Source organism: Lactuca virosa, chromosome 2 (assembly GCF_052849685.1).
Source record: "Lactuca virosa cultivar CGN04683 chromosome 2, Lactuca_virosa_CGN04683_v6, whole genome shotgun sequence".
NCBI classification, from domain to species: domain Eukaryota; kingdom Viridiplantae; phylum Streptophyta; class Magnoliopsida; order Asterales; family Asteraceae; genus Lactuca; species Lactuca virosa.
Window position 1 is genome coordinate 187,531,530 of NC_136427.1, and position 11,507 is coordinate 187,543,036.

At 35.4% G+C, this 11,507-nt stretch overlaps 2 protein-coding genes across 2 annotated transcripts; both read left to right on the plus strand.

Moving 5' to 3' along the window:
• The first annotated feature begins 5,132 nt into the window (after positions 1-5,132).
• On the plus strand, positions 5,133-6,680 carry LOC145158033 (protein FAR1-RELATED SEQUENCE 11-like). Its single transcript, XM_079076995.1, has 4 exons — positions 5,133-5,657; positions 5,763-6,059; positions 6,258-6,439; positions 6,554-6,680. The coding sequence occupies exons 1-4, from the start codon at positions 5,133-5,135 to the stop codon at positions 6,678-6,680; spliced, it is 1,131 nt and encodes a 376-aa protein (XP_078933121.1).
• A 1,836-nt stretch (positions 6,681-8,516) lies between these two features.
• On the plus strand, positions 8,517-11,277 carry LOC145158034 (uncharacterized). The gene is made up of 7 exons (XM_079076996.1): positions 8,517-9,253; positions 9,318-9,372; positions 9,911-10,013; positions 10,182-10,237; positions 10,639-10,803; positions 10,968-11,081; positions 11,185-11,277. The coding sequence occupies exons 1-7, from the start codon at positions 8,517-8,519 to the stop codon at positions 11,275-11,277; spliced, it is 1,323 nt and encodes a 440-aa protein (XP_078933122.1).
• The last annotated feature ends 230 nt before the right edge of the window (positions 11,278-11,507 follow it).

The following is an 11,507-nucleotide window of genomic DNA, read 5'->3' on the forward strand; positions in this document are numbered from 1 at the left end:
TTTGAAGATTGAAGATTCTTGCAATTATTGAAAGGTATCATCTAAACTTGTTTTATTATAGATCTCATTTTCATAGTGTGCTAGATTAGGGTTTGCAAGCTTTGGATAATTTGCATGTATAATAGAGAAACCTAGATCCAAAGCTTTAGGGTTCTGCATGTGCACATAGGATGTTCTTTTCCTCAAAACCCATCAGCATATAGAGTCTACAGTATGACTGAACCTCCCTCACCGGGCCTTCAGTCTGTCTGGCCCACACTCAGAACCTTCAGCATATCTGGTCTGCCCTACCGGGCCTTCAGCCTGTTTGGGCCGTTCTCCGGCCCTTCGGCCTGACTGGTACGCCTCATTGGGCTTCAGTCTATCCGGGCCGCCCTGGGTATGTTGGCCTATAGTACAAAGCAAGACCGCCTCAACCCACCCCTACACATACAATCAACACATAGACATCAAATGCTAGCTAGCATGTATAAACAGTCAGACAAATCTAACAGATCACTAATCATAGCATCATCCTATATACCAGGATACCGACCTAACCGGTCACTAAACATAGCATCATCCTATATACCAGGATACAAATCTAGAATATCACTAAGCATATCATCATGCGATAACCAAGATAACAATCCAAAATGGCCGGTATTGGTGCCTTCGACCCTGTTAGTATAGTGAGGAAAACTCACATCACAAGTAGTGTTGAACCGATAAGTCGAATCCCAACTCATAGCTCCGCTCTCAACTGCCTGTAACCACCACATGACTGATTCCATTAGAATCCTAAATTACCAAAATAGCCTCAAAAGTTAAACTTGGTCAAGCATGGTCAAAGTCAACGGTCAAGGTCAACAGTCAATGTTGACCTAACTCGTCGAGTTCATCTACTGACTCGTCGAGTTCCTTTACATCTTAGAAGATCGTGAAAAGTTCAACACAACTCGCCGAGTTACCCGAGTAAGCCATCGAGTTCTTCAGTGCTCAGAAGACTGTGAAAACCCTAATCAACTCGCCGAGTCATCTCACCCACTCGCCAAGTTCACTCAGTGTCCAGAAGGCGGGTACACCCTATCCAACTCGTCGAGTTAGCTAAGAAACTCGTCGAGTTTTCATGTCTTAACGTGTTCAGCCCTTTCCAGTCGACTCCAAGGCCCCAAACTACAGATCTAGCCTCTTAGGACTAAGATACCACGTAAAGTTGCTAACTTTACGTGCATGCAAGACCTCAAAGGAATTAAAACACTAAAAATAAGCTTAATAAGAGGTTTAGGGCATGGAGGAGGGCCAAGACTAGATAAAGTGGGCAACTTTATGTTCATGGGGGCCTAAAGGTGTCCAGATCTAAAACCACATCCTCCGGACAAACTCAAATCCGAGAATGACTCCATTTTGCACATAAAAATGACCATATACTTTCATAAGAGGAGATCTAAGAAATGGAAAGCCAAGGTAAGGAATTTTTACCTCCAAATGGTTGCTAACACATAGTAGATGTCGGATCTACTGCTTCTCCCTTTGCTCCAACCTCTTCAAGCTCCAAGTTCCTTCACAACCACACCAAAATCACTCTGCAAGGCTCTCACATACACACGTAAGAAGGTATAAGGCTTGAACTAGGGTTTCTATGGACTGTAAAGTGATAAGGGAGGCCGGTGAGGGGACTTAAGGTCCTTTAAATAGGGTGCAACCCTAAAAATTAGGGTTTTCATGCACAACCTCAACTCGTCGAGTTGGGGTCCTCCAACTTGTCGAGTAGGTTCCATAAATCACGCAGCCTGATCAGTTTCTACACGACAAGTTAGGGCCTCCAACTCGTCGAGTAGGTCTTAAATGATGTATAAAAATTCTCGAAATTCATACCTGGGAGTCGGGATGTTACAATACTCAACATATCAGCGAATATTAGGTTATCAAACCAATGGCCCGACCTTGGTGCGTTTGACCCATAAGTACAGTGAGGAAAACTCACCTTGCAACCAGAACTGATGAGGCCCGACTCCGAATCTCAGCTCTCTACACGATACCTACATCCACCAAGTGACCAATTCCATCAAGATCCCAAAATACCTAAAATACCCTTAAGGTCCAACTTGGTCAAAGTCAACAGTCAAGGTCAACAATCCATGTTGACCTAACACACTGTGTTCCCTTTGGCCACGTCGTGTTCCGCAAGCATACAAACAGACGGGAAAACTTTATCCAACATGCTGTGTTGACTTGCAAGCACGCTGTGTTCGCCAAAGTTCCAACAACTTAATACATTCAGCTGCCTTTTCGACCCCAAGAGCTCCAAAGCTCAGATCTAGACCCAAAATATGATTAAGAAGGATAAAGTTTCCAACTTTATCCACTGGGACTACCAAAAAGGTCAAAAAACCTAAATTACAAGCTTGACAATGCAAGGGCTTAACCATAATACCCTTAATCCTTAAGATCTGAAGTCCATCCCTTCCAGAAGGGGTTCTAACACCTAAACGATCCCAAAGGTTGGTGCTTTTTATATGTGCATATCCAATGCATGTATTGAACCCATATAAGGTCAAAAATAGGATTTATGACCTAATCTTTATGCATGGCATCAAAACTTGGTTATAGATCAGATCCAAGCCACTACTAGGTCACCTTGATCTGGAGATTCATAAAGTTGCAAAATTTATGGGATTCATCCATAGAAACATCCAAGAACACAGAGATAAAGGGACAAAACGCAAGATCTAACAACTTTGAATGATAAAAATCGGGTCTTGAACACTTACAGAGATCCATGAGAGTGCCAAACTTGCTTGCTGGATCCTTGCTTCCTTCTTTCACCTTATTCCTTCAAAACACCAACTAGCTTCATAAATGGGGGAAGAAATGATTAGGGTTTCTTTCAGAGCTTGAGGGGTTGATGGAGGATGAGGGTGAACAAACCCTAGACTCCACATTCCTTTAAATAGGGAGAAAAACTCGGAATATTAGGGTTTCATTTTCAACGGTCAACATGTCGTGTTCCAAGAGGAAACACGCCGTGTTACCCAAATAAAACCCGCGCTTTTTAATATTCAGACACGCCGTGTTGGTGCCTCCAACACGCTCTGTCTGAATATTAAAAGGCGCGAGTTTTATTTGGACAAACCCCATGAATGCTACCACTTAACCAACTAACATGAAATGGAATTATAGGGATGAATTTAGAAGTACCTGAACATCAAGATGTTACATAACGAGCATGCAAACTCATAAAGTTGGAAACTTTATGACTCTCAGTGGTATTTTGGCCTTGGATTTGCATTTGGATGTAAAAAGTCGAAGTATTAAGCTCTTTAGGGGTTAAGAAGAAAACTTGTGCGTATGTTGGGCATACCAAATGGTATGTTGCATGTACGCAGGTTGAGCCCCAATGCCTCAGACACGAGTACGCCCCACGTACATCTGAAGTACGTCCCGCGTACTTGGCCTTACTTGACTCTGCTGGGTTGACTCAGTGGATTTTGCTGATTTTAACCGGTTTGGACCAAGAGTATTTTGGGTATTTTGAGCTGTTAATTAAGAAGAGGTCCTTGGTTTTGGTTAGGTGATCGTTGAGCCGATTTTTTGAGAGCGAGATTTATTCAGCTTGCATTCAGACTAAGATGTGAGTTTTCCACACTGTACCGTGGGTCAAAGGCACCAATGCCGGCCCACTAGATTTTGTATCCTGGTTAGGATAGTTATATGCTAGTATATGACTGTTAGGTAGATCTGTATGATTATATGTATTTGCTAGTTCCGTGTTTATGTTTATCTGTTGTATATGTCGACATATTTTGTTAGGTTGAGATGGTCCTACTTTGTGCTGTAGGCCAAGACACTTGGGGATGATCGGAAAGGCTGTAGGCCTTGTGAGGCGGTCCAGACAGGCCGACGGCCTGTGGAGCGGTCCAGATAGGCTGTAGGCCCTACGAGGCGGTCCAGTCCTTCTGAAGGCTCGTAGAGCAGTCCAGATAGGCTGTAGGCCCTGCGAGGCGCTCCTGTCAGGCTGCCTGCTCATATTTGTATGCTTGTTTGCCATGTGGTGTGCTGTTACTTTGGAGGAACTCATTAAGCTTTGGCTTACAGTTTTTAGTTTATCGTTTCGCGTACTTCTGAGGATCGTGGGAAGGCAAAGGCATGATTGTACACAACTTCCTGTTTTATATCACTGGGTCTTGGGAAAACTCTAATTTTGATAATGTTTTGAAACAATGAGTCCATTTGGCTTTTGTAAACAATGTTGTTAAATGGTCGATTTTAAAAATTTTATATTTCTTGATTTTTGGAGTGTTACACAAGATATCCTAAATAAATTATAGATACGTATAGATTCTTTTAAAAGCATTATTTGTATTAGGGTTTTTCTAATATGTGCCCTAGCCCCTAATGGCACATTTAAGAAATAGTAATTATGGTAATATTTTTATTAGAACTATGATTATGTATTAATTAGCAAACTGTTTTTTTTCTTTTTCATATTTACATTTCTATTATTTCTATTCTAAAATTTCATATTAATTAATTTACCTTTTTACTTCCCTCCATTTCCCCCCCCCCCCCCCCTCTCTCTCTCTCTCTCTATATATATATATATATATATATATATATATATATATATATATATATATATATATATATATATAGTTTTAGTTCCTTCTAATATGATTACATATATCCATGTTTATATATGATCTTTTTAGTTCTTTTTTTTACATTATATCTTCTGTCATTTTTCTTGAACAAATAATAACTTTTAGCTTAGCATTTTGATGACATTTCTAGATGGAAGAACACATACACATCTTTTTTGATCTTACTGAAGTTCCTATGGAAGAAAACTCCATAAATGCTCGGCATGAAGAAACTGCTATTGAAGAACATAGTCAAAACAACAACGTAATTTTTGGTGAACCGTTCGTTGTTCAATATTTTCTAAGGGAAGAAGAGACTCTTATTTTTATAAAAATTATGCGAGAAAGAAAAGGTTTTCCGTTCGAAAAGAAAGGTTCGTGGACAATAAAACCGAAGAATGGAGAAGACATGACTTTTTTGTCATCATGAAGGAAAACTAGAGTTTAAAAAAGATTACACAAAAAAAACCAAGAAACCGTGGTTATACAAGATGTGAATGCAAGGCTTAAATGCGTATAAAATTGAGAAGAATTAACGAAATTTTCCTTGAAGAGTGGCAAGTCACTAAGATTGTTGTGGAGCATAATCATGTTTTGTTGTCTGCTCAAGAGGTTCGTTTTTTACCATCTTACCGTAATATTACATTAGAAAATGAAAAATACATACTTTTATTAAAAGAAGGGGGTTTGTCCGATACACAAATTATACGGGTGATTGAGCGTGAAAGGAATGTGAGACATGGAGAGCTTTCTTTTCTTAAGAAGGATGTTTATAACCTTTTTACCAAAAATCGTCAACTTTACTCACAAAATGATGCAAGGGAGCTTTTAGAGTACTGTAAAAGTGCTAAAAATGAAAATCTTAATTTTCAATATGGAGATGTTGAGAATCATGGAAGAATTACATACAAGGTGAATTCATATGACATGTCATTTGGCATATTTGTCGGTATTAACAATCATGGAAGAACTATATTGTTTAGTTGTGCACTTCTACGTAACGAGAAACTAAACACATTCAAATGGCTCTTTAAGGTAAGTATATTTTTGTGTGATTTTTTTAAACCTATTAGCATTATTATGTGATTATATTTATTAAGTTTACTTTAATTTCATAATTTTACTCTATTGATGAATAAGTCACCGAAAACGATATTGACCGATCAAGATCCTTGGATGAAACAAGCAATTGAAACGAAGATGCCTTATACTAAACATGCATTTTGCGTATGGCACATCACCACTAAGTTTAGTAGATGGTTTACTTTGGTGCTAAGAAGTGAATACTCAAGTTGGTGCACTAAATTTTACAACTTATGTAAGTCAGATTCGGTTGAAGAATTTGAGCAACAATGTGCGTTAGTAATTGCAAAATACAATCTTGAAAAGAGTAAGCCTGTGACGACATTGTACCAGATTAAAAACTTTTGGTTCCAAGTTATCTTTGTGGCATTTCTTTGGTGGCATGACGACTACCGGAAGATCAAAGAGCATAAATTCATTTATAAAAAAAAATTATATCTTCCCATACATGTCTAATTGAGTTTATTAGACAAGTAAGTACTAGTATTTAGTTTATTATATTTTTTTAGGTTAAACATTTTTTAATTAGTCCTTTTACTTATAATTGTATAGGTTGATCTTGTCATTGAAGATGTTGCGCATAAACAAATGCATGATAGTATGTTGTCAAAATATCAAGAGTTGCATTTGAGATCATTATCACCATTAGAAAAACAAGGCTACCAAGTTTTGACTCCATACGCATTCAAAAAGTTTCAAGATCAGTTTGCTCAAACGATTCAATATTCGGCTCGGTAAGAAAATTGCACAAGTTTTATTGTCAAACATTACAAAGCGGCTCAACGACATCAGGTGGTTTGGGATGGTAAGATGGCTAAATGCACTTGCAAAAATTTTGAATTTTTCAGGATACTTTATCATCACATCTTAAGTGTTCTTCTCCATAAAGGCTCCTTTGAAATTCCTTCTAATTTTGCTTGTCTCGTTGGAGTCGAAAAGATGCTCAATTTAATGAAATTTCTTAGTTACACCTAGAAGGAAATGTTGATGCTTCGTCATCTTGTGGAAACAATAGTGATCTTGTAACTAATGCAACTGAGTTGGTTCGATGCCTAGTTATCTCAAAAACAAAAGGACGATCTAAGCAAAAGCAAATGAAAAATGAAAATGAATTAGCAAGACAAGTAAAGCGTTGCAGACTTTGCAAATCTTCTAGCCATAACTTCGACACATGTCCAGAGCGCGAGTCTAATAATGCTCAACAAGTGGCTAAAAAAAGAAACATGATATGCAGAGTGAAGATTTCAATCCGATATTTTATTTTAAATGCTAAATTGTAATATTACTATTAAACTCTACTTTTTGTTATCATATGAAAATCCTTTTATTTTTGTTTTCAATGTTCCATATTTTAATGGCATTAATTGAATTAATATAATGTAAAAAAAATCAAAAGCTATTAGTTGTTTAAGAAAAATGACAGGAAGATATAATGTAAAAAGAAGAATTAAAAGGTCAACATATAAACATGGAATATACAAAGGAACTAAAACGAAAATATACTATGGTGAGTGGAGGAAAAAATAGAGAGAATTAAAAAAAAAAATTAACTAAGGTCTCATTTGATAGTTTCTGTCTGGGAAAATGTTGTCTGGAAAAGTGTTGTATGTGAAAGTTTTCTGAGTGAGAAAGAAACCATGTTGTTTGATTGTACATTTGATTGACTGTGCTGAATGATAAAAAAAAATACAATATTACCCTACTGTTCTATACTGTGATGGATGAAGTTGCTGAATAATTATAAAAACATACAAATTGTCATACAAAATCAAAATTACACAATAATCATTTAAAAATTCAAATAGAATGTCAATTAAGTTGTTTTTAATTTATTGTTTTTCAAGTTGATGTTATGTTGTTATTCTTTCTAGCCAATATTTTTTATAACTCAACATGTGATTCTTGACCCGGTTTATGTCCGATAGCGGTAAAATGGATGAAAGTTTTTTAAAATATATTAGGATGATGGTGTTGTCCAAAAAAAAAGAATTAATCCAATAAAAATGAATTATAAAAATTAACAAAAAGAAATTAATAATCCAATAAAGTAATAGTTATTATATATAAATATTATATATTTATATTCAGTCGTTCAAAAAAAATATTATATATTTATAAATAATATTTATTAGTATATAATAATCGAATAAAAAAGAATTAATCCATAAAAAGGAAATAAAAACAGAATTATTTAAAAAAATTAATAATCAATTAAAATAATATCAATTAATACATAAATATTATATATTCAAAATAATATTTGTTAATATATAATAATCCAATAAAAAGTAATAATTCAATAAAAAAAAACTTACAAAAATTATTAAAAAGAAATTAATAATTCAAGAAAGAAAAATGCGGAGTTTGGGGCACAATTGTCTTTCCAGCCTATTCAGCTAGAAAGATATGTTTTTAGAGTTTTCTATCTTACCTGGAAAGACCTATTTTTTGTGCATATCAAACATTTTTTTCCAATCCATTCAATTAGAAAGATTTGTTTAAACCTGAAAAGATATCTATCAAACGGAACCTAATATAAAATTTTAAGGAATAATAGAAAGGTATATGGAAAAAAAATAAAACAGTTTTGTTATTTAATATCGAATCCTAGCTTAAAACACATTACTATAATTACTATTTTTTATATGTGCCTTAGGGCACATATTAAAAAAAAAACCCTTTATATTAATAAAAAATAAAATTGACGGATTTCTGTTTGAAAAGAAACAACAACGACAGTCGACCACGGCCGCCACCAAATTCCCATCACAAATCCTACTCTTGATTGTTCTGCAACATCCGACTTCCTCTATGGCGAACACACCTTTCCTGCTAGAAACCAGGTTCACTTTCAACCCTTCGCTCCAACAGACGTTCCGTTTGCCCCCACTTCGGTCTTTCCCAATCAAATTGTCGTCTGGCAATAATAATGTTTTCAAGTTGAACTACTCTCCTTACAAGGTGATCAGGTATTCCTCGAAACTGAGAATTAAATGTTTCTTTATGAGCCCTAAGCCCAAAGGGGAATATGGCATTGGTGGAAATCCATGCCGAGAGGATAACGATATTAAAGCGGTTGCTAATGAAGTGTTTTGGAGATCAATAAAAAATATCCAGAAGGCCTTACAACTTCCCGTCGTAACGGGGGTTTTATTGGGATTGTTAATTTTGTACAATCGTCAACATGGCTGCGTTGCTTTGGCTGCTTCCGGTGGGCGAACGGGTGGGAGCTCATTTTCTTCTTCGTCTAGGCCGACCTCGTCAGATTCTTCTTATTGGTCTTCTTCATCTACACAGCCATCTTCGTCAGATTCTTCTTATTCTTCGTCTACATGGCCGTCATCCTCAGATTATTCTAATCGGTCTTCTTCTTTTACAAGGCCGAAGTCGTCAGATTCTTCCTATTCGTCGTCTACAAGGCCTTCGTCAGATTATTCTTATTCGTCTAAACGGCAGAAAACGTCAGATACTTATTATTCGTCTTCAACGTCTGTTGAAGGTGGTTGTAGTAGGCCAGAGGTTGGAGTTGATGATATTCCAATATTCTTGTTCTTTTTGATAATGATTTTGCTTGTTGTATATTCGGCGATGGGCAACTCAAACGGATGGAAGATCCTCAAGGTCACCTTCTCCGCCTGCCGAGAAAACAAGTGTTCTCAAGCTGCAGGTATCTTCGCCATGTATAACTGGGTTGTGCTATAAGTACCTCCTTAACCAATATAGAATTCGATAACAATATAAAATTCATATGATATTTTAAAATTCGGACAACATTATAAATTCGGATGACATTATAAAATTCGAACGGATATATAAAATGGAACAAAAGCAAAATTTGTCTTTATTTTAAAAACAAACCGATACCATTATGTCTATTGATAAATTGCAATTCATCCTAACCATTATGTAATGGCTGATTTACAAGGAGTATATCCAATGCCTAATGTTTTGTCCAGACTTCTCCGTACATACAAATCAGAATATTCGGTAGCATGGGTATACAATTGCTCAACTAAATGATTTCAATCTGCATAATGCACTATACAAACTTTGCTTTTGTTCTGTTTTATATAGTCATTCGAATTTTATAATGTTGTCCAAATTTTTAATGTCGTCCGAATTTTAGCATTAGCATTTAAAAAATGATCGATTTTTATTGCTTATTCAGTGATGAGTAACTACTATTATACTTTGTGTTTTTTAAGGTTGGATTATTGGGCACGGCTAAATCACTGCAAAGGGATCTCAATCAGATTGCCGAGACCGCTGATACATCCAGCCCTTGGGGCTTGAGCTATATATTACAAGGTAATGAATAATGTTTACATGTTATATATACATTTTGGATATGTGAAGCACCATCGATATCTATCATTATCTATCATCTAATTATGCAAAAACATTTATAAATCTTGAGTCTTAACTAGTCATATGATCTTGTGATTGATGTTTAAAGTGAATTTGTTTTGGTTGCAGAGACAACACTAGCTCTACTTCGACATCCTGATTATTGCATCTCTGGTTATTCATTTGTATGCACTTCACTATCTCATTTTCTTGTTTTAATATTAAGTAGTTCTTTTTGGATTAAGGGGGTGTATGGGATCGTTTTTTCAAAGTGCTTATTAGCTTATTGCAGTTTTACACCGCTAATAAACTGTTTTTAGTTTGGGTAAATTAAAATTAAAAATAGTTATTTGACCCTTATTGGTCATTTTACGTCTATAAGCCGAAATTGTCAAACATTAAAAAACAACTTATCAGCTTATTACATTTTGATATTGTATAAGCTAATCCAAACACTTTTTTTAAACTTTGTTTTGATACCGGAAGTTGAGAAAATATTTAATCAACTTTCTATCGAACCTATATTTATAGACTAACAAACATCGTTTATTAAATGTTTGGGATTTGGTTTATTAGTTTGGTCCAGGTGGATGAAAAGTGGAGCATAGAGGAAGTTGAGAAAATATTTAATCAATTTTCTATTGAAGAAAGGGGTAAATTTGATGAAGAGACTCTAGTCAATGTCAACAACATCAGAAAGCAAAGTGCAAGAAGTAAAAGATCTAATGGATTCCGTAACGAGTATATTGTGGTCAGTACTTTTGAAAAGTGTTTCTTTTTCTCTTTTTATTCAGATTTTTCCATTAATTCCCAAGCCAAACACTTTCCCTATCAACACGTTTATTTCTGCATTAAGTCAAAGAAGCAGTAATGTATATCATTTGTTGACTAAAAACATGTATTTGGTGGTTGAAGATTACAATCATTGTGGCGGCCGGTGGCGAACATAAACTGCCGCCTATAAACAGTAGTGCACAATTAAAAGAAGCATTGCAAAAGATAGCATCTATCCCTTCAAGCAGAATTATGGTGAGACCGATAGATTATTCTTGCCTAGAATTTTTCTTTATTTATTTATTTATTTATTTATTTATTTTGTGTTGGGTATGCTAACTATTTTGTCAATTTACAGGCAGTGGAGGTGTTATGGACCCCACAAATGGAAAATGATACTCTTACACAACAAGAATATATTGAAGATTATTGGATGTTGCATCCTCTGTAGGTAATAAGCTGTTATGATGTTTTCAACAATTTTTGCATGTTATTTATAGGCGATGATATATGATAACTGTATACGCGAATGTGTGATTCCAATTGTATCAGTTTGAAATGATTTTTAACAATTTTTGCAGTGATATGGTATATTTTATATAGCAACAAGAAAAAGATATAAGCGTTTGTGGCTACCTGCTTATAGAGCTTTCTTGTTTGGGACTTGAAGTTTATTTGTGT

Bases quoted from the DNA above. Each gene is read 5' to 3' on its own strand.
- LOC145158033 (XM_079076995.1), top strand. From the start codon at position 5,133: ATGCGTATAAAATTGAGAAGAATTAACGAAATTTTCCTTGAAGAGTGG. The intron at 5,658-5,762 runs GTAAGTATATTT...TTGATGAATAAG, and splicing joins CATTCAAATGGCTCTTTAAG to TCACCGAAAACGATATTGAC. The intron at 6,060-6,257 runs GTTATCTTTGTG...ATAATTGTATAG, and splicing joins TTAAAAACTTTTGGTTCCAA to GTTGATCTTGTCATTGAAGA.
- LOC145158034 (XM_079076996.1), top strand. From the start codon at position 8,517: ATGGCGAACACACCTTTCCTGCTAGAAACCAGGTTCACTTTCAACCCT. The intron at 10,014-10,181 runs GTAATGAATAAT...TTTTGGTTGCAG, and splicing joins CTTGAGCTATATATTACAAG to AGACAACACTAGCTCTACTT. The intron at 10,804-10,967 runs GTCAGTACTTTT...TGGTGGTTGAAG, and splicing joins TCCGTAACGAGTATATTGTG to ATTACAATCATTGTGGCGGC.